The sequence below is a fragment of the Prunus mume genome, linkage group LG4 (genome assembly GCF_029339155.1).
Source record: "Prunus mume cultivar Tortuosa linkage group LG4, ASM2933915v1, whole genome shotgun sequence".
Taxonomy (NCBI): Eukaryota; Viridiplantae; Streptophyta; class Magnoliopsida; order Rosales; family Rosaceae; genus Prunus; species Prunus mume.
The window spans coordinates 14,701,611-14,722,972 of record NC_142701.1 but is presented as its reverse complement, the minus strand read 5'-3'; the positions used below and the strand labels follow the sequence as shown (position 1 = coordinate 14,722,972).

At 36.7% G+C, this 21,362-nt stretch overlaps 5 protein-coding genes across 7 annotated transcripts; 2 read left to right on the top strand and 3 right to left on the bottom strand.

Moving 5' to 3' along the window:
• Positions 1 to 35: 35 nt before the first annotated feature.
• Positions 36 to 5,806, top strand: LOC103327438 (pumilio homolog 5). Its single transcript, XM_089050858.1, has 9 exons — positions 36 to 138; positions 531 to 1,954; positions 2,044 to 2,185; positions 2,307 to 2,414; positions 3,303 to 3,515; positions 3,600 to 3,710; positions 4,229 to 4,423; positions 4,793 to 4,964; positions 5,183 to 5,806. Exons 1-9 carry the CDS (start codon positions 76 to 78, stop codon positions 5,212 to 5,214), a joined length of 2,460 nt encoding a protein of 819 aa, XP_088906984.1. The 5' UTR covers positions 36 to 75; the 3' UTR covers positions 5,215 to 5,806.
• A 1,049-nt stretch (positions 5,807 to 6,855) lies between these two features.
• LOC103327439 (reticulon-like protein B22) lies at positions 6,856 to 9,200 on the top strand. Its single transcript, XM_008229778.3, has 4 exons — positions 6,856 to 7,093; positions 7,611 to 7,752; positions 8,559 to 8,628; positions 8,903 to 9,200. Exons 1-4 carry the CDS (start codon positions 6,918 to 6,920, stop codon positions 9,028 to 9,030), a joined length of 516 nt encoding a protein of 171 aa, XP_008228000.1. The 5' UTR covers positions 6,856 to 6,917; the 3' UTR covers positions 9,031 to 9,200.
• A 1,134-nt stretch (positions 9,201 to 10,334) lies between these two features.
• Positions 10,335 to 12,232, bottom strand: LOC103327510 (mitogen-activated protein kinase kinase kinase 20-like). The gene has a single exon (XM_008229845.3). The coding sequence runs from the start codon at positions 11,594 to 11,596 to the stop codon at positions 10,463 to 10,465; it is 1,134 nt and encodes a 377-aa protein (XP_008228067.2). The 5' UTR covers positions 11,597 to 12,232; the 3' UTR covers positions 10,335 to 10,462.
• Positions 12,233 to 13,972: 1,740 nt separating this feature from the next.
• Positions 13,973 to 15,444, bottom strand: LOC103327511 (mitogen-activated protein kinase kinase kinase 20-like). The gene has a single exon (XM_008229846.2). The coding sequence runs from the start codon at positions 15,208 to 15,210 to the stop codon at positions 14,077 to 14,079; it is 1,134 nt and encodes a 377-aa protein (XP_008228068.2). The 5' UTR covers positions 15,211 to 15,444; the 3' UTR covers positions 13,973 to 14,076.
• A 1,045-nt stretch (positions 15,445 to 16,489) lies between these two features.
• Positions 16,490 to 20,801, bottom strand: LOC103327440 (Mitochondrial substrate carrier family protein). Of its 3 annotated transcripts, XM_008229780.3 has the most exons (6): positions 20,601 to 20,801; positions 20,216 to 20,362; positions 19,611 to 19,705; positions 18,478 to 18,811; positions 17,874 to 18,111; positions 16,490 to 17,159 (listed from the first exon to the last, which is right to left on the bottom strand). In XM_008229780.3, exons 1-6 carry the CDS (start codon positions 20,634 to 20,636, stop codon positions 16,909 to 16,911), a joined length of 1,101 nt encoding a protein of 366 aa, XP_008228002.1. In that variant the 5' UTR covers positions 20,637 to 20,801; the 3' UTR covers positions 16,490 to 16,908. The 3 variants fall into 3 exon arrangements, with proteins under 3 accessions (XP_008228002.1, XP_008228001.1, XP_088906814.1); XM_008229779.3 differs by lacking the exon at positions 20,601 to 20,801 and having other exon boundaries at positions 20,216 to 20,598; XM_089050688.1 differs by lacking the exon at positions 20,601 to 20,801 and having other exon boundaries at positions 19,611 to 19,725; positions 20,216 to 20,340.
• Between the last annotated feature and the right edge of the window lie 561 nt (positions 20,802 to 21,362).

Sequence of the window (21,362 nt, the reverse complement as noted above, 5' to 3'; positions counted from 1 at the left end):
TGTGGTAGTTGTTTATTATTAGCTCCTTTGGCCACAATATCTAAAGATAACCTGGCAGAAAATAGTGGTGCAGTAATGCCTGTCAAGAACACGGCTTCTTTGGCAAGTTATAATAAGAGTTTAGTGGATCTCATACAGGTATAGGAATTAAAGTTAGTGGTTTAGCATCTAAAATTTTAATCAACAATAATTTGGCTTAGCTGTGCTTAACAATGTTTAACTCTCTTGTTTTTAGTTTTTGCTTCATGCATTTAGAAGTATTACCATATTTCCCTTCTAACACACCCTCCCTTTTTTGTTGTTGAAGATAAGTTGTGCATAAAATCATTTATCAGTTTATACTTTGTAGTGTGTACTAGTTTTGGAATCATGAGTAATCATATAGTTCAGAATTGTTATGTGGTAGTTGTTTATTATTAGCTCCTTTGGCCAATAAGTGGTTTACAAGATTTTTTCTTAATGTAGTAGCTCTAGTTTTCCAGTATGTGTTGCCATGGCTCACGTTTTTCATTTTCTTGGTGGTTTTTTAGCAAGACTTCCCCCGAACTCCATCTCCTGTATATAATCAATCTCTCCCATCCAGTCTTGGAACAACAGATGAACAAACTGATACTGATGTACATTCGATTTCACCAAATGCTTCTTCTCTCAACAAGTCAAAATTACCAGAACCAAATTCAGGGTCTACAAATGATTGTTCAGATACAAGTTCCCTGGATGCGCATGCTGTAGGGTACATACCAAATGATGTTCCTTTGGCTACCACCTCCCCAAGTATTCAACATCGTGATGCTACAGGGAACCTACAGCAAGATGAATCTAATATTGAGCATGATGATGGGTTGGGGAATAATGCATCAATTAGCGGTGAGCTTGGGTTGGATCTTTCCAGGGTGAGAGCATCTAATGTTGATATCAACAAGCAAAATGAGAAACAATCTTATGGGAGGTATGTGCCACAAGACCAGTTTTCTACGCAACAAAGTGTTCCATATCAACGTCAGGGGGTTCAGACTCAATTAGTTTCACAAGGAATGAATCATTTGCAAAGTGGAATGGAAAATCTTCCCCATGGCTATCCAAAGTTCTCTTCTATTGATATACAACCCTCATTGCACTCACCTGGATTCACACCTCCCTTGTACGCTACAACAGCAGCATATATGACTTCAGGAAATCCATTCTACCCGAATTATCAGCCATCTGGTATATTTCCTGCACAATATGGCGCCGGTGGATATGCTTTAGGTTCTACATTTCTTCCTTCATATATGCCTGGGTATGCTTCCCATGGTTCCTTTCCTATGCCTTTTGATGCTACTTCGGGGCCAAGCTTTAATGGTCGAACTGCTGATGTTTCAAGAGGGGAGAGAATTCCCCATGGAGGTGATATGCAACACCCAAGTAGATTTTATGGGCAACATGGGCCAATGCTCCAGCCACCTTTTTTGGATCCCCTAAATATGCAATACTATCCACGCCCTTTGGAGGATGCATATGGTGCCTCAAGTCAATATGGTCACTTGGCATCAAGGGGTATTGGTGGCCAGCTTTCACAGCAAGAACTATATAGTACTGCTTATACGGGTGACCAAAATTTTCAGTCTTCAAGTATTGGTAATCTGGGCATTCCAAGTCCAAGAAAAGTGGGAATCAATGGTAGTGGTTACTATGGAAATAATTCTACCATGCCTATAATGACACAGTTTCCAGCCTCGCCTCTTGGTAGTCCAATATTGCCATCATCTCCAATGGGTAGAACAAATCATCTTGGTCGGAAAAATGAAATCAGGTTTCCTCAAGGTTCGATTAGTGGAGTATATTCTGGATGGCAAGGGCCGAGAAGCTTCAGCTCGGATGACCCTAAAAGACATTCTTTTCTCGAAGAACTGAAAACTAGTAATCCCCGTAAGTTTGAACTTTCTGATATAGCAGGGCGCATTGTTGAGTTCAGGTATTGTTTGCTCCATACTAAGTTTGTTGTTCCTTTATTCTGGTTGTACTATTAGTTATAATTTTTTTTATGTTTGTATACAACTTTAGTGTTGATCAACATGGGAGTAGATTTATTCAGCAGAAGCTAGAATACTGCACTGCCGAAGACAAGGCATCAGTTTTCAAAGAAATTCTTCCACGTGCTTCAAAACTAATGACGGATGTATTTGGGAATTATGTTATTCAGAAGGTATGAATTCATAATTTGTGTCTGCCTAATTGCTTCTTTGTTGGATCACTTATCAACTTTATGGACTTGTGAACTCTGAGGATGGCCTATTAACATTGTACAGTTATTTTTTCTGTTACAGTTTTTTGAATATGGGAGTGCCGAGGAGAAAAAGGAGCTTGCAGATCAACTTGCTGGACAAATGTTGCCTTTAAGTTTGCAGATGTATGGTTGTCGTGTAATCCAAAAGGTATGCTGAAATTTGATTTTCATAATAAATATGTTGTCTTAATTCCAGCAATCATTCTATCTTCTGCTTATGTATATTTTATGAGTTCATTTTATCTCAGAGCGAAGAATGGAACTTATTGAGACTTTCATAGTCGTTACATTACATGTCAATAGGACAAATATTTTTTATTTTTTATTTTTTCCCAGGGATGCAATATTAATAGAAAATTTTACACCGCAAGGGGGAGAGCGGTTCCAAAATAGGTTTTTTCGAAGTAACTTTCAGACTCTATAAAAATCCTCTCTTAAAAATGACACATTGATCAGCTGATGAAGAGAATATGGAGAGATTATCTTTTATCCTTTCCGATCAATTTAATTCACATACATGCCCTTGAGGTGATGCAAATTTAAACAATGGTTCTGTTGCACTCAAACACCTTTAACTACAGGAACCATTGTTGGAATTAATTAATTAAAGCTTTGTCTGATTTTTGAAGTATCTTTGACTTAATCTCTTGCATTGAGTTTCATCGTGATTAGATATATAAACTACATTATAGTACACCCGACCTGAGCATCATAAAGTTGTGTATGCTAGTGGTTGGATCAAATTCATGTGAACTTTGAAAATATTTCATGGTTATTCATATGTAGTCTGATTATTGATTATTAGGCAATTACACCTGCTAAAGGATCAAAATTATCATTATTGTCAATGATATACTTTTTTAGGGCTTGCAAATTGGCTTCATCAACATTTTTCTTAAGTATATACTGAGGATGTAAATCTGGAAGCCTTGTTACACATGTTTCTTCCCTCATAACTTCTTTAGAATTTATGAATCTTAAAAACTTGTCCTTATGTTTTACATATCTGGATTCTGTGTTGGATGCTTTATTTTAGGCTCTTGAAGTTATTGAGCTTGACCAGAAAACACAACTTGTGCATGAGCTTGATGGACATGTTCTGAAATGTGTACGTGATCAAAATGGAAATCATGTAATACAGAAGTGTATAGAATGCATTCCCACAGAGAAAATTGGATTTATCATTTCTGCTTTTCGAGGCCAAGTTTCCACACTTTCTACTCATCCCTATGGTTGTCGCGTCATACAGGTAATGGCACACAGTTTTCCATTGTGAAGTCTCCAATTAGATTATGTGTATCGCATTTTGAAACAATACACTTTTACTTGATAGAGAGTTTTGGAGCATTGTTCAGATGACATTCAAAGTCAATCTATAGTTGATGAAATCTTAGAATCTACTTACGCTCTTGCTCAAGACCAATATGGGAATTATGTTACCCAGGTTGGTGTCTTTACTTTGTGCTCTCTGTTGTTTTTATCTAGCCTCACTTAACTATTTCATTCCTCAATTCTGTTGTTTGCTAACGGAGGGGTGCTTGAAGGGATTGTTTCTTTGTCCGCTAATACCGTAACCCTAATTTGATTGTGTTTCTAGTTCAATGTTATTCTTAATTTTCTTTATGTTCTCTTAGCACTTGGAAAATGACCAGAGTGTTCTAGAGTTTTGGAAATGTTGCTCAATGGTAAAATTCTTGATACAATCAAAGTGGTTCTTTTAATCTGAACTAACTTGTGAGCTGCTACATAAATATGACTTTCTTTCAGATACCTGAAATGGTTTAATGGTAGTGTCAAGCTTTTAAAGAAATCATCTGGCCTGGTATCATTAGCATTATGACTGAGGGTTTAGGCGGGTCAATATATATATTTATAAATTGCTTCTTCATGTGTGATTTCATTGCCCAAGTCTCTGTTATTTCTAATTGAATGAAATATAATTATGGATCATACTGCTTGCAGCATGTTTTGGAAAGGGGAAAGCCCTATGAAAGAAGCCAAATTATCAGCAAGTTGATTGGGAAAATTGTACAATTGAGTCAGCATAAATATGCATCAAATGTTGTTGAAAAGTGTCTGGAACATGGTGATGTTGCTGAGCGGGAGCTCTTGATTGAGGAAATCATTGGGCAAATGGAGGAAAATGATAGTCTGTTGGTAAGTCAAGCCAAAGCGCATATGATATGTTATCCCATATATTCAGATTTTTATTCTTTACCTATGAAAATAAAGTTGGTAGGTATTGACCAGCATTTGGCTCCAAGGCAGCATAATATATAGTGTGAAATATGAGCCAATTAGGAAACATCCAGTTATACAATTTGATATTACAAGTTGAACTGAAGACTTCATTTCCATATGGGTGGATTTCCTTTGGTTCCAAACAATTTTCAAAAAGCTTTCCTATTTAAATAACACGAGGAGCGTTGTAGAGTCCAAATAATTTCTTTGGAAGTGTTGATTTTGAATGCTGGTTAAAGGTTGTTTTCTGCTTACTGAGTTATGTTATTTGATTTTATATTCCAGCCAATGATGAAGGACCAATTTGCCAATTATGTGGTTCAGAAGGTTCTTGAAACAAGCAATGATAGACAGCGGGAAACACTGCTCAATCTTATAAGAGTTCATATAGATGCTCTGAAAAAATATACATACGGGAAACACATAGTTGTTCGGTTTGAACAGCTATCTGGTGAAGGTGCGTCTGTTTTCCATTTTCAATTTGTGCACATAGTTATGAGCACTTTCCACTTTATCTGCATCTAATAGAAGGCTGGTTGTCTTTTATGTGGCTTCTTAATCTGTCATTATCTAACCTGAACGTGCCCTCGGGCTGTGCAACTGTTATACAGGCTTAAAGAATTGCTTTGTTTCTTTGTTTTAATTATTCTATTTGGATACTGATTTTTAATGCAGATGGCCAAACCTCAGAAGCTGAGGGGGCATAGGGTTTAATCCATTTGGCCCCAAGGGTTGTTCTTGACAGTTGCAGAAGGCAGAAGCATTACATTAGAAACTGGTGTTTTTAACAAAACCAGCAAAAGATATACATATTCGTTTCAGGAATATCACCTTCTATAGAATTAAAGAGTAGGAAACATCGGGCCTACGCACCAGACTGAAGGTCTTACGTCTCCTTTCTTTTTCCATCATTTAGAAGTTCTATAAAGAGTGCTATTCTTGAGAGAAGGTTACATTTCTGGTGATTTATTAAAAACTCAAGAAACTATATGCAAGTAAGAGAACTCAAGATCAGCTACCATGTCCTCTTTGCAAGAAGAAGAGCCAAAAGACAGATGCTAGAAGCTTGTTTGATATTTCCAAGTATGTAAATGTATTGTGTATTTTCAAATTGTACATGTACAGTCAGATATAATACATCCATGTAAAGCAATGTAAGAAATAAGTATTCATGTCTGGCCGGCCTACGTGTACTGCGTAGGGCCTATTTCGTAGTGTGTGAATTTGGAACGACAGAAAAATTGCATTGATTTGTAATATGATGTAAAAAGTTATGGTATGTCATGTGAAATTTCTCAAGTGTTGTAGAAGAAAGACTTTGTCAATGGTCAAAAGAAAAGCCTCCACATTTGACGACAAAGAAAAGAAAAAAAACCTTACAAATTGTGGTTTTCTTTTTGGGGATACAAATAAATCCAGAGGCCCAAGTCAAACAAAGAGCTCTCCAAAATGCAAATCATGTTTTCAGTGATGAGGTTTTTAATTGAAAACTACCATAAATGACATCAAAGATCATAAACATGTAAATAAGGGTTGTAAAAAAAATTGTGAATCAATTTAAGGGTCCTTTTTCATTAATTTCTGGATAAACTTAGGGTAGTGATTTTTACTCTTTTTGTCCATTTACACTCCATTTTGGTTTTTAATAGTTTTTAATATAATATAAAAAAAAAAGTGTAAGCGGACAAAAGATGAGTGAGAACATACAATTTTTAACAAATGGAGGGCATGTTTATGTATCAAGAATGCAGAAAGTAAGGAATCAGAGAATTTAGGAATCGGGGAACTACTGAATTGGTATGAGAATAATTATTCTCATTAAGTTGTTTACTAAACATACGGAATTAACTAAGGAATGGGATTGATTCCCATTGTTATTGTTTACTAATTTGCATGAATTAGAATCCAAATTAATTTTAGAATTATGGTAAAGTGGAAATGGTATTTTTGGAAGTTATTAAGAGAAAATAGGAATGAGAATCGTATCGACTACTCCCCCTAGTTGATCTGATACCTAGTTTTGAGATAATGTGATTAAGAATTTTGAGGTGGGGCCCACTTATGTTTTCATTCCTGATTGCAAGTAAACGCAGGGGAAGTCAAGAATGAAAATCATTCCCTTTCCTCTCATACCCATTACTGATACGTAAACATGCACAAAGTGTTTTAGTGGACAAAAGAGGAGTGAGAAAATCAGCTCCCTAAACTTAAACTTAAATAAGCAGTGAAAAATGTTAATTGGTAAAAAGAAAGTCATTTGGTCTAACTCCAAAATTAAAAGAACAATTAATTTGGTAGAGTCAAAATTTTGACCACAGGGAATTTTAAAAAAAGGAAAAAAAAAATTAAAGAGGAGATTCAAAAACAAGAGGACAATAGAAACCTCAATGAGCATGAAGATATCAAAGAAATGGATTATCGATCAGAAGTAGGGAAGCCGGTGATAGTGTTGATTTGCGGTAGCTTAGTCTATTACCACTGTGCGCATCGCAACTCCAGCCTCGTCTCTCTTGTCTCCGATGTCCTCATCGTCCTCCTCTGTTCGCTTGCCATTCTCGGCCTTCTCTTTCGCCAGATGAACATCTCGTAAGTCCAAATTTCTCATTTTCCTTTGCGCCCTTGTTTTGTCTGCCCAGAAAATGCGGGAAAACGACTGCTTTTCTTTCTGTTTTTGGTTTATTTTTCTGGGTTTTGAGGAATTTGGGTTTCTAAAGTCTTGTTATTGGGTCAATTTGGAGTTTGGTTTTATCTGATAATGGTTGAAAATTGAATGCAAATTTTTTGTGCTTTAATTGAGTTTGATTGTGAATGATTTTGAGAATTGGGTTTTGTTTAGATTTTGATAGGCTCTTTTACTCTGTAGGGTTGTCTTGAATGGATGCATTGGAATTGAAATAGGTTATGGGGGATTGAAGAAAAATTGGAGTTGTTACCAAGATAGATGAACTGAGAATTTGTGGTTCTTTGTTTCAAATTATAATTGTGTGAATGGTATTATTTGATAAGCGGTTTCTGTGTCATATTATGAATTTATAGATTTGATACGATTGTAGTGGTGAATGGTGATCTTTGTGTTGAAGTATCTAGTTTTATTGTTGACTAGGGTACCCGTCGATCCACTCGAGTGGCAGATTTCGCAGGACACTGCTAATAGCATTGTTGCATGGTTAGCCAATACCATAGGAGCAGCTGAGTCTGTATTGAGGGTTGCAGCCACCGGGCACGACAAGAGGTTGTTTTTCAAGGTAATAATGCTTGATGACTGCAATGGATTTTTGTTTTGGTATCAAGCTTTTGCAGAGTCTCTGTTACTTGGTGGCTATGGATGAAAATTTTCAGCGGCTAACATGTAGACATAAGCTGCTGCGAGCTTTAAGTATCAAGGAGAGGTGCTAATACATGTCTTAAGAATTATAAAGTGGCCCAAGTCAGGACATATTTTGAACTTTGATATTGTAGAAATTTGGATTTCTTTTGGTATTGAGCTCCATATGCATGTTGTTATGCGTCCACATGTGTTTCATGCTTGCATTTGTCTTTTTCACTGGCAAGGCTTGGATGCCACTTCGAGGGCACTCCATAATGCACCTTCTCTTCTACTGCATAGTATTTTAGAAGAATAGAATGGAAGCTAAAATGTACTTGTGATAACAGTCCACAAGATAATAAAAAATATCTTTGTAGCTGATTTGTAGCTTTGCTATAGTAGAAAATTAACTTTTTGCACTGAGTACAGACAGCCCTCACTATATTTTTCTAGCTATAAACTCTAAATTGTAATCATGAAACTTTTGACCTGAGTAAAGACATCTTGCGGTCCCATGGCAGGTCCTTTGGCTGACAGGCCATCATGTGTTATTAAAGCAGTCTGCTTCTGTGCTAGTCTATCAAATTGATTTTTATTTTCCTATTGGTTGTGATGGTTGCAGATGTAGCTTATCAGTATCGTGATAACATGTTATCACATAGAATAAAGTTTGCAAATTTGTTAATCATAAGTAGTTCTTGCAGACAGCTAACCCAATAACTTCTCATTTAAATCTTTCTCCAGGTGGTGTTTTGTCTTTACATGCTTTCAGCTTTGGGACGGTTGGTTTCAGGTCTTACAGTTGCCTATGCTGGTATGTTTTTTGCTTAAATCTGTTACCTCTTCGTAGCTGAGATTGTTTTCGTAGTTTGGTCTTTTAAGATAAAAATCAGGGTGGCAACTTATGTGTTGTTTTGTCAGATTCAGAAGCCACTGTCTGATTTGCCACTTGTTTTTGTTTTGTTTTTTTTATTGATACAAAGTCTTTCACTATTTGAATACATTCATGTAAATTTTCCTTTTTGGCCTGACTTGTATCTTTGTTTTAAACATCACATATATATAACTTTCCTCTGCTCCTGAAACAGGATTATGCTTGTTTTGCCTTTATATGTTAGCTGAGAACAGTCAGTCAATCAGTGCATGTTTGTCTCGATTTCTGAGGAGAACAAATGATCTAGCGGAGGAAGATGCTGCAGAGCAAGATACTATGTAGCTTATGTTTTCTGTAACCTCCATGTACAATGAATCTGTATTTTTTTTTGTGGGTGTATTTCGAGCTATTCATAGTTTCTGTGTACATACGACTTTGTGCATGACCCCTCTTGGGGTGGTACAATATTGTTAACCAAGAGATACAATTTTATGATACAAACTGTTGAATAATTGACACTGTGGGAACCGAATTAAATCATACCCTAGGTCAAATAATTCCTTCCATTTGGGGATTATTTGACCTAATTGGGAATTACTCAACCTAATTGGGAGTTACTCAATTTAATTGGGAGTTACCCAATTAAATTGAGAATTACCTAATTAAGTTGGGAATTGATTTGATTCCTACCTCAATTCCCAATTCCCAATTAAATGAGGAGTTACCTAATTAAATTAGGATTTGATCTGATACCTACCACGATTAGGGATTTGATTTACCATAATAAATCAAATCCCTAATTAATCAAATCAATTCCAAATAGGGGAGGAATAATTCCCTTCCATCTATGGAATTATTCCTCTGAAACCCTAATCTCGGACCATTATAAATACTTGGCTACGCACAAAGGTCAAGGTACGTCTAAATTCCTACTGAAACTCTGCAGAAATTATTTCTCACAAACCCTAGCCACCACTTTTTCTCTCTCTGACACAAGGCTCCGCCACCACACACGGCTCCGCCACCCGGTTTCCTTGAAATACCCTACCTAACTTAGGCATCGGAGGGCCTTTGGCCAACACCTGTGGTCCTTTACCCCGATCTGTTTTGCAGGGAGAAAGAGAAGTGGAGAAGACGAAGGAATCTTAGACGAATATCCTCGTGAGGAAATTTGTACAAACAGACACCATTGCTGAATAAATGCCTGTCATTAGTTTTTGCTACAACCTTTGAGTTGACATAGTTGATTAGAATTTTTACCGACTGGAAATGAAAAATCGGAAAAATGAAAGTCCAAAGAAAATCTATGTTTAACAGTGCTCTGTTTTACCATGAACAAGTTAATTTTAGATAATTTTGGAAACAAAAAAGGTAATTTGGGAACAATGAAGAAAAGATGTCCATCTTGTTGTCCCTATGCTGATTAAGAAAAAAGATATACATCCAATATTGCTGTCGACAGGCCTTTAACTTTAGAATGAGCTTGGTAAGTTAGATTCAGCTATATTTTGGGGCAAGCATGCACATTTTACTTTTTACTGATTTCATCCCAACTTATTAACTACTGATCTTATATAAACCTAGTGGGTCAAATGCAATGATTGGTGAGATAATCTACATCAGTAAAACAGTAACACCAACACACATTAGGAAAAGAGATCAAAGTGGAACTATTAGCTCTCTGTATTAACATAAAACCTATACAGCTGCCAAGAAAAGAATATACATATCAAGCCTTACATCAATTCATGGAAGGCTTTCAAAACAATATAAACTAAGCTGCACCCATTATAGGAAAAGCTGATGGCTTTTGGCACCCAGTGGTTGGGATCACAGGGGTTGAATCTCTAGGGGACATGAGGGCCAAAGGAAGAATCTGTTGCTCCACCTCCTCTGCCTCTTCAGAGCTCCAACTTCCAAGTGGTATGAAACTATCATAATCAAGAACACAGTGCTCAGAAGATAACACTGAAGAAACTTCCTTCATAGGTTCAACTTTAACCTGTCCAATCTCATCAAGTTTCGTCACAAAGGGGTGGCGCAATAGCTTAGCTGCTGTGAGTCTCTCTGAAGGGTTCCTCATAAAGCAATTCTTCAAGAAATCTTTCGCCTCTTCTGATAACCCAACAGGAATGTTAGGAAATCCAGAAGCAATCTGAGGCTTTAGGTCATGAAGTTTCACGCCGGCTTTTGCATCCCATGGATGCCTCCCAGTGAGCATCTTCAGCACAACACAGCCCAATGCCCAAATATCAGAAGGCTTCTCCTGAATTCTATCGAGCACAGTTTCAGGAGATAAGTACATTGGAGTGCCTCTGCAAGAACGCTTGCTCACAGCCCTCTTTGCCAGTCCCAAGTCCCCAATTTTGGGCACAAAACCAGAACCAGAGGTCACAAGTAAGATGTTTTCAGGCTTCAAATCACAGTGCACAAAACCCATTTCATGAATGTACTGAACCCCTTTCAAAATCGACTCTGTATATTTCCTCACTTGTAATTCACAGAGCCCAGAGCCCCCAGATTGCTTTATCAAATCCCCCACTGTTCCTCCATCAGCATACTCCAAGAAGACGTTGTATACCAAATTATGACCAAACCCAGCCGTCACATCTTCTCCATAACAGTTGATAACAAAAGGGCTGCTACGAAGCGTTTGAAGAAGTGACTTTTCCATCATCAGCTCAAGCGATTCAACCATCAATGCCGATTTCACAGCCATGATCGCCGGAAAACCCTCGCTACCCAATTTGGGTTTTTTCACAGAGGCCAAGTAAACCGACCCAAATCCGCCTTGGCCGAGCTTCCGCCCTCGAACCCACGAGCCACACCCAGTAAGTAAAAAACTCTTCTCTAAAAGCCCTTGTTCGTCTTCCTTCTGGGTTTCTCTTTTCCTCTTCAAAGAACCCATTGTTTTTGGTATTTTGTAGAAACAAAAATTGAAGCTTTTGATTCTGGGTCTGATAGAAACAAATTAACGGAGAAAACGATCAAATGGGTAAGAGAAAAAGAGACGAAGCAGAGAAGTGGGTGATCAACAAAGGAGACGATATCATTGAAACAAAGAAGAGTGATCGAAGCGAACGTTTTAGGGTTTTCTATCTGCGTAACTTTGACGCGGTGATTGAAGCTCGTGATTTCGGAGAAAACGATCAAATTGAAATGGGTAAGAGAAAAAGAGACGAAACAGAGAAAGTGGGTGATCAGCGAAGACGACAATATCGTTGATACGGAGAAGAGAGATCGAAACGAACGTAACGTTTAGGGTTTTCTCTCTGCTCAATTTTGACTCGGTGAAAGTTTTTGTGAGGGTTCTTGAAATCTGAGTTTGCTTTTTCCTGGTGGTGCTGGGTTTCCTCTTTCTATTATATATATATAGAGAGAGAGAGAGAGAGAGAGAGAGAGAGAGAGAGAGAGAGAGTAGTAGGGGTAAGCGTTCTAACGGTCAAATTTTCTTTCGCGGCCTTTCCTTGCGCTTCAATTAACAAATCTAATTAAAAGATTCTCTCAACAAAAAAATCAAATAAAAAAATTTTATTTTGTGAAATGTAATAAATGACTGACTGCTACCAATTTGAAATCTTAGGTCACTCTTAGCTGGAAACATCATGACCGTTGGTTTAATATTATCTAACCTGCTGAAAGCATAATCTTGTTTTTTTTATTTTATCGTCGCTTTTATTAAATGACTGAGCTTAGTTTATTTACACCCACATTTTATTATGACAAACACAAAAAATGATTTTCCCTTTTATGTTTTCTTTCGCTCTTTATTAACCTCTCTTTTAATTTTTTATGTGTGACGGTAATACCACGTGACATGTTGACATGAATTGTATTCTCATCTTAACTTCTTAATTTATTGTATTGAGAATGACAACATGATAGAATAAAGTTGAATTTGTTATTTCCATCCCTATCTCATTTTCTTTCCTAAACGAACTCATCAAGGTAAATAGTCCTAGTAAATTTCAAGGAATAATTTCCATTTTAGAAGAAAAAAAATCTAATTAAAAAAATACCCAAAGAGTTTTGATTTGACCACAAAAAAAAAAATTGTAATTGTCATACTTACACACGACCTTCTAAGTCAACCAACATGATTATGTTGTTCACTTTATGTTCAGTTAAAAAGAAATCAAACAATTAACAACCAATGAGGATAGAACAGAAATTTTTTTGTGAGGATATAGGTGTGGTGAGAAACAGAACTGGGTAAAAATAGAAGTATCCGTAAAGAAAGAAAGCTCCAGCCAACAAGTTCTTTAGAAGAAGAAAAGGTGCAAGCAAGCTATAAACAATAATCTTATCAAGCCACTGTTTGATTTCCACTTGCTTTTGCAAAGTCTTTCACTATTTGAATGCATTCATGGAAATTTTCCTTTTTGGCCTGACTTGTATCTTTGTTTTAAACATCACACATATGACATATATAACTTTCCTAGAATATGTCTGCTCCTGAAACATGATAATCTTGTTTTGCCTTTATATGTTAGCTGAGAACAATCAGTCAATCAGTTCATGTTTGTCTCGATTTTCTGAGAAGAACGAATGATCTAGCCGAGAAAGATGCTGCAGAGCAGGATACTATGTAACTTATATATGTTTTCTGTAACCTCCGTGTAAAATGAATCTCTGTGTATTTTCGTGCGGTTGTATTTCGGGCTGGCTACTCAAAGTTTCTGTGTACATACAACTTTGTGCCTGACTGCTCTTGGGGTGGTACAATTTTGTTAACCAAGAGATACAATTTTTATGGTACAAATGGTTGAATAATTCAAACCATTCCTGAACAAATGCTGGTATTTAGTTTTTACTACAACCCTTACTGCACACAAAATTGATCAAGAAAATGATGGTAAAAATCCATAGCTAGGAATCTGTTACAATTTTCCTTTGAGCTGAGATTGTTGATTAGAATTATTACTGACTGGAAATGACAAAGAAAAAGATGGGAAAAATGAAAGTCCAAGGAAAAACCATGCTTCTTCAACAGTGATCTAATTTACCACGAACAACGGGAACTTTCGAAAACAAAAATGTACTTTGGGAACAATAAAGAAGAGATGTCCATCTTGTTGTCCCTATGTTTATTAAGGGAAAATATATGAATTCAATATTGCTGCCTATAAGTTAGAATGACCTGAATTTTGGGGCAAGCATGAACATTTTTACTTGATTTAATCCCAACTTGGAAACTACTAATCATATATAAACCTAGTGGATCAAATGCAAAGTACAAACATGAGTAAAACAAGAAGAAACTTGAAAAATGAACCAAGAGAAAGAAATCAAAGTGGAACTAGCTCTCTATTAATAATGAAATCAGTACAGCCACCAAGAAAAGAATATACAGAATGATGAGGTATCATACTAATCCATGTAAATGCTTTAAGCAGCACCAGTTATACCAAAATTTGATGGTTTTCGGCACACAGTGGTTGGAAGAATCACAGGTTTTGAGTCCCCAGGGTACAGGACTGCCAAGGGAAGAATCTCCTCTGCATGCCCAGGTTTTGAACCTTCTGCCTTTTCACAATTCTCAGAGGATGGCACTGCAGAGACTTGCTTCTTTAATGGCTCAACTTTGACCTCTCCAAGCCCATCAAGTTTGGTGGTCACAAAAGGGTGGTTCAATAGCTTAGCAGCTTCCAACCTCTCAGAAGGGTTCCTCACAAAGCACTTTCGCAAGAAATCTTTAGCATCTTCTGATAGCCAGCCAGGAACAGTGGGAACTTTTGAAGCAATCAGAAGCTGTAGGTCTTGAAGTGTCTCACCGGCTTCCAAATCCCATGGCCACCTCCCTGTTAACATCTCGAGCACAACACAACCCAAGGCCCAAATATCAGAAGGCTTCTCCTGACTTCCATAAAGCACGGCTTCTGGTGACAAATATATTGCAGTGCCTTGACAAGCAGGTTCCTTGCGACTCTTTTTCTTATAAACAGCAAACTTTGCCAGTCCAAAGTCCCCAATTTTGGGCACAAAATCACCATCACTGTTACTCACAAGCAATATATTTTCAGGCTTCAGATCACAGTGGACACAGCCCCTTACATGAATGTACTGAAGCCCCTTCAGAAGACACCCTGTATACTTTCTTACTTGGGGCTCAAGCAACCCGCAACCCCTGGATTTCTTTATCAAATCCCTCATCGTTCCTCCATCAGCATACTCCATGAACACATTGTATGTACATTTACTTTCAGCATCAGCAGTCATATCTGATCCATAACAGTCGATAACAAAAGGGCAGTCGCCAAAAATTTTAAGAAGTGTCCTTTCCATGAGCAGCTCTGGCGATTTAGAGACCCGTCCTGATTTCACCGCCATAATCGCTGGCAAACCATCGCTACCCAACTTGGGTTTTTTCGCAGTGGCCAAATAAACCGACCCGAATCCGCCTTTGCCGAGCATCCGCCCTCGAACCCACTCACACTCAGGAATTGACAAACTTCTCTCTTTCTGTACAAGCCCTGGTTCGTCTTCCTTTTGGGCTTCTCTTTTCCTCTTCGATGTACCCATTGTTCTTATAGTTTGTGAAAACAAAATGAAAGCTTTTGGCTTCTGGGTTTTGACAAAAACAAATGGAGAAACAGAGAAAACGATCAACTGAGTAAAGAGCAAAAGAGCAAAAGAGATGAAGTGGTTGATGTTGAAGAAACAGAGAAGTGGCTGATCCACGAAGAAGACGATATAAGAGAAATTGAAGCAAGCAAAGCGTTTAGGGTTTTATATTGCTTAAATTTGACGCGTTGATTGAAAGCTCGTGACTTTGTGTGAGGGTTTATGAAATCTGATTTTCCTTTTTCCTGGTGGAGTTGGGTTTCCTTTTTCCATTATATAGGGATAAGGGTTGAAGGCGGTGAGCCCTCTAACGGTCATATTTTCGTTTCCCGGCCTTTCCTTGCGCCCTAATTAACAATCTTATAAAAGATTTTTTTTTATTGTTGTTATTATTTTATTTTGTGAAATCTTGGCGTTAATCTTATGCCACTGTTAGCTGGAAACATAATGGCCGTTGGTTTAGTATCATCTGGACCGCTGAAGGCATAAACCGTTTTTCTTTTTGAACTTTCACTTTTATTAAATGGCTGAGTTTAGTGTAACATTTTATCACAACACACACCAAAAAAAAAAAGATTTTTCGTTTTATATCTAAATTTTAATTTTTGGACAGAGAAAAGTTATTTTTTCCTCATTCCTTAACCTCTTTTTATTTTTTATGTATGACGGTAACACCGCGTGACATGTTAACATGAATTATGTTTTCATATTAACTTCTTAATTTATTGTAGTGAGAATGACAACATGATAGCATAAAGTTGAATTTGTTATTTCCATCCTTATCTCATTTTATTTCCTAAACGAGACCTCGTCAAGGTAAATAGTCCAGTACATTTTAAAGAATAATTTCCATTTTAGAAGAAAAAATATTTAAAAAAAAGACAAAGAGTTCTGATTTGACAAAAAATAGTAATTGTCATACTTACACACGACCAGCTAACCATGGTGTGAACCACCATGATTATGTTCACTTTATTTTAGCTAAAAAGAAATCAATCAATTAACAATCAATGAGGACAGAATGGGAAGGTTAGGAAATTGTGAGGAAAAGAAACTGGGTGCAATTCGAAGTATCCGTACAGAAACATCCAGCCGACAAGTTCTTTAGAAGAAGAAAGAGTGCAAGCTATGAACACTAATCTTATCAAGCCTATTGCAGATTGGCAAAATTTCCATCAACTCTTCACCTCACAATTATTCAATACTCATAAAAATTAAAAAAGAACCTGAAATTTGATTTTTCCTTTTTCACTTTTGATTGGTATGAATTTGAAGATATATAAGGAAAAAGAATCTTAAGGACACAAATATATCATTTATCAGTACATGTTCTTTGTCTGGCACAGAAAGAATTGAAGCGCAACTGCCAGTTGGTCAAAACTTAACACTAGCGCAAAGGCTTTGGAGAAAGGGAAAAAAAAAGAGAACATGGGGAAACCAACCCCAAATGAAAAGAATCGAAAAATCAAAATAAACACTTAATACTAAAGGGAGTCAAGATCCAATTTCCAACCAAACTAGGCCTGTGTAAAATAACCTAGACGACACTTCAACAAATTAGTCAACACCTCCTACCTGGTAATTTAGACCAGTAGAGATCTCCATGTGAGTTTTAACTATGATCCTAAGTGAAATCTTGCTTGAGTTTGTTATAACTTATAAGGAATTCCTCTGAACAAGCAATATGTCCTTCCAAGCTTCATAAAACATCCAGGTGATGCCAGAGGATGGCATGACCTTTAAACAGCTTGCCCCCCACCCTCTGTAGAGTCCCAGCAAACCTTCTTCTCGAATGACTTCTGAGAGTGCTGCTGCCATGTGAGGTGGGCACTTACCTTGCAAAGCTCCAACCATCAGCCGTTTCCTGGCCACCTCCAACGGAAAGCTGATTGTGCTAGCCGTAAAACCTAGAGAATCCACATGAACAAGTGATCAGGTTATGATACTATAATCAGTCAACAATATGTCCATCCAATAATGCTGATGCCAAAGACCAACGAGAGAAAAAAAAAATATTGGACAATAAAGCCAGGTTTCAGAGTTCCCCATAACAGTTACAGAATTGACAGGTAATATTGTTCTCTCTCGTGCTTCCCTAAGTTTTGCAGTTATTTTCTTCCTTCCACTTTTTTTAATGTCTAAGAGGTGGAAGACCAGACTGTCATCAGAGAATTTATTCAGTGAAATACAACTTCATTGTCGAATAGTGGACAGATAGCCCAACAACAAAACAAAAGAACTTCTTCTATACTTCTTATTAGTAATTACATACAATTAAACAGATGGTTGTATCAGACCTTTATTTAAACAACCTTTCTAAGAAGATGCATGTCATTGTTTTGTAAATCTGATAAATAAAAAGTCATGATGTTGCTAGATAAAAATTAAAAAACCAAAAAACAAATAGGAAAGTGATTCAGTAATCTGCATGAATTCAAACATATTTAGATTCTTTTAGCAAATCGGTCCGAAATAGGAGTTACCATCCATAAAGTCCATAAACTAATCAATCTTCAAACAACGTTTTAAAGGTTTTTTTTTTAATAAAAAAAAATGGAGACAGACAATGGGTTCAAATTATCTTTTCAATTTAATTTACGCAACAGCGACCAAATTTTCACCTGCAAGAGCTCCAACCAGTAGCATCTCTGGACGGTTAAGTGACTCTTTATTCTTTGCTTGGCAGTAGGATTTCTTCATTTTTTCATACATGAAATAGTAACAAGTACTGTACGGAAGCATCCCAATCAGTGTAGGTGAAAGACCAGAATAGCATGCACCAATCCCACCCTCCTTATAAATCTTGCTGATTGCAATGCTTAAACTAGGATATGCCTCAGGAGACACAGTCAACCGATCCTGTTGTAAGAAATTAGAAGAAAGAAACAATAACTACCCAAGCAAAAGTGACATACCATGAATGAATCTACAGTTCGTCACTGAAATCTTATACGTAGAAATTAAATCCAAAAATATATAAAAAGTTAAAACCACAATATGTATTTCCATGAGAACAAACGAAAAGCACATATATAAATGAAACAGGGAAGATAAGATGGGTGACATAGCCATCAGACATGATGAAGCAGAGCAGCAGAAAAGCAGAAAGCAACTTTATATATGATTGAGAGGAAAATGAACTTCTTAGTATCCATAAAAAAACAAAAGAACTTTCTGACTGGACTAAATTTCTATCCTCAAAAAGTTTACCCATGATATAAATACCTTCAGAACTTCAAGGGGATGACACACAAGTGTGCTAACAACTCCGGCAGCAGCACCAGCCACAGCAACAGGAGAAATCCAGGAGATAGAGAGGTTCAAGCTTACAGGGCCAATTTGCACCTTATGGGATTCAGCCTGCTTCCATTTCTCTTGTTTTGAGGTCATTGCTCGCTTAACACACTCAAATGTTGCAAACTCAATTGCTTGGGTGGGGATTATGCGAATCATATTGACTGCATTTCCAGCCCACAGTCCTTGCCAACCCTGCTTCTCAATGACCTCTAAGAAACTGCCAGAAATGTGTCTAGATCCGACACCAACTACCATTCTAGTCCTGCACGTATCACATCCAACAGATTGGGAATCATGTATCAACACTTAAAGAATAGTCTTCAAGAGTTATATAGTACTTAAAATCCTTTTCTACTGAATTCTGCAAAATTTTATATGATTGCTAAAAGATGTTTGATTAAAGTCGAAAAATCTAACAAATAAATTAAAGAAAACAACCAAATGTGGAGGATTATCCATGGTGCAAAAGAATTTGTTCACAGTTAATACAAGGTGCCTCAGAGATCCTCATATAAACTTAGTTTAAGCACTACAATATGAAATTACCATAACTGCATACAAAATCTCTTCCATTATTAGACATTCAGACTTAAAACAAGTCCATCTCCATCACAATCTCAAGACCTTGTGGCTTTACTGAAAATAAGGTTAAAACATGGGGAACTATTTGTGTATTCAACACAACTAAGCTAGGCTGATCAACAACATGATGGTGCAAAGCCATCTCTGGGAATCAATTACCAATATCCTTTGGGCTGAGATTGTTGATTGCAATTAATGTTGACTCGAAATGAAAAAGTCAAGGATGTGAACATATATATATATATATATAGTGCTCTATTAACAAGGGAAGCTAAATAAAGACAATATTGTTGTCTTCAGGTCTTTAATTGTTGAATGAACATAAGAAGTTGCGTTGACCATTAATTTTGGATAATTATGCACTTCTTCACTTACATATTTACTCCAGCATGTAAGCTAATATGCTTATATAAACATAACGTATCAAATGCAATTACTAGTGAGATAATTTTAAACATTGGTAAAATAGCAAAACTAACCTGATGGTCTCAAGAGGAGCAAGAACAGCTTTGGTCATTGCCCCTGCTAAAGCTCCACTAAGGAACTCTCTAACTTCTCTTCTCCTTGAGAATTCCTGAAGAACATCAGGGCACACTTTTTGTGATACCAATGACAAAATAGCATGTTACTTTTCTTTTGGCCTCTAAAAATACGCCCAAACTACCCAGAGATAACAATGTCCAAATTTAATGTGAGTAACTGATCCCAAAACTTCCATCTTTTTAGTATTTGAACTTTTCAAAAAAGCGGTTTTTCATTTTCAGTAAAGCTCTCCTTTGTATTTCGTTTTTGTTTATCCAAATCCCAGAAACAAAGCAGAGACAAAACAATAAAACATTAAAATAAAAAACCTCACTTTTATTGCATGTCCCATTCAGGCATACACAGAGAGAGAGATTGAGAGCTTGAAAGGAAATGGGATAATTTTCCTTAATGGGGTTTTTGTTTTTTGTTTTTCCTCCTCTATTTTCATTACTTGTATGCCACTTTATCAGCAACCAAACAGACCAATAATGAAATAAAACAAAACAAAACCTTTCCCTTCAAAATGATAATAAAAGAAACCAAAAATTGGGGGACTTACTCTTATGGGTTGGGTGAGGTCAGGGAGTTGAAACCGGAGCTCGAATTTTGGGTGGGATTCCTTCTCAAGCTCAAGCTCTTTGGGAAGTATGGCCATACTGTACACATCCCCAAATACCCCACTGTACTTCTTCTCCTTCTTCAGAGACTGTGATTCAAATGCCATGCTTTTCCTTATCAGTATCATAAAAATAAAAACCCCCAAAGATAAAAATATTCAATCAAATGCAGTTATTAGTACTGAAAAAAATCAAAAAACACTCCCAGAAAATATTCAAGACTTTTCTTGGTAGATTCTTATAACATAAAGCTTGCCATCTTTGATAATGTATCAAATACAGAGAGAGAGAGAGAGAGAGGGAGGGAGGGGTTTGGAATTGACATGCCTGAGAGAGGGAGAGGGAGTGGGGTTTTGGGGACATTGATTTTGAGAGAGATTTTTTTGGTGATTTTGGTTTTTTGCTGCCTTTTGAGACTGACTCTTGGCTCTTGATGTTTTTGTGAAACGTTTTTGTTGTGTTTGTCCTTAGGGTTGGGTTGAGTTGAGTTGGGTTGGGTTTTCTCTTGTGCTTTGCTTTCCCATTTGCATTGCAATGGAAAGGTACCCTCGTTTTGACTTTGAGACCCGCCACAAAAATGGAGAGAGAGACAAATATACACGAAGAATAATGGTTTGGGTAATTGAATCCAAAAAAATATGCTAAAATCACTGCATTTGGTACACAATATCGAATTGAATTGAATTGTTATTTAAGGAGATTTATTCAATATTAAATTCCATAGAATTTTGTAGAATGTTATCTGTAATATGATATTACCAAATTGGATTGTTTAAATAATGTTATATTTTGTTTTGGTATCCCATATTATAATTGAATTAGACTGAACTTGGATGTTAGAATCTCGGATAACCCCAAACACCGAATTTATATTTGGAACAAACTCCGACCCAAATTTAAACATCAAAATCTAGTATCTTGAATATAGGGTTTATGTCTACAATAGAATTCAAGTATCAAGGGGACATGTCGAGGTCAAGAGTTTCGTTTTCATAATATGGAGTTTCAAGTCTCGATTTTAGGATTTATTTTGACTCAATCCAAATTCAACTAAACTACAATACATGTTTTACTTTCTTGTTATAGCCA

Bases quoted from the DNA above. Each gene is read 5' to 3' on its own strand.
- LOC103327438 (XM_089050858.1), top strand. From the start codon at position 76: ATGCCTGTCAAGAACACGGCTTCTTTGGCAAGTTATAATAAGAGTTTA. The intron at 1,955-2,043 runs GTATTGTTTGCT...ATACAACTTTAG, and splicing joins GGGCGCATTGTTGAGTTCAG to TGTTGATCAACATGGGAGTA. The intron at 4,424-4,792 runs GTAAGTCAAGCC...TTTATATTCCAG, and splicing joins AGGAAAATGATAGTCTGTTG to CCAATGATGAAGGACCAATT.
- LOC103327439 (XM_008229778.3), top strand. From the start codon at position 6,918: ATGGATTATCGATCAGAAGTAGGGAAGCCGGTGATAGTGTTGATTTGC. The intron at 7,094-7,610 runs GTAAGTCCAAAT...ATTGTTGACTAG, and splicing joins TTTCGCCAGATGAACATCTC to GGTACCCGTCGATCCACTCG. The intron at 7,753-8,558 runs GTAATAATGCTT...ATCTTTCTCCAG, and splicing joins ACAAGAGGTTGTTTTTCAAG to GTGGTGTTTTGTCTTTACAT.
- LOC103327510 (XM_008229845.3), bottom strand. From the start codon at position 11,596: ATGGGTTCTTTGAAGAGGAAAAGAGAAACCCAGAAGGAAGACGAACAA.
- LOC103327511 (XM_008229846.2), bottom strand. From the start codon at position 15,210: ATGGGTACATCGAAGAGGAAAAGAGAAGCCCAAAAGGAAGACGAACCA.
- LOC103327440 (XM_008229779.3), bottom strand. From the start codon at position 20,401: ATGATACTGATAAGGAAAAGCATGGCATTTGAATCACAGTCTCTGAAG. The intron at 18,812-19,610 runs GTTAGTTTTGCT...TGATACGTGCAG, and splicing joins GCTCCTCTTGAGACCATCAG to GACTAGAATGGTAGTTGGTG. The intron at 18,112-18,477 runs GTATTTATATCA...TTCTTACAACAG, and splicing joins ATCCCCTTGAAGTTCTGAAG to GATCGGTTGACTGTGTCTCC.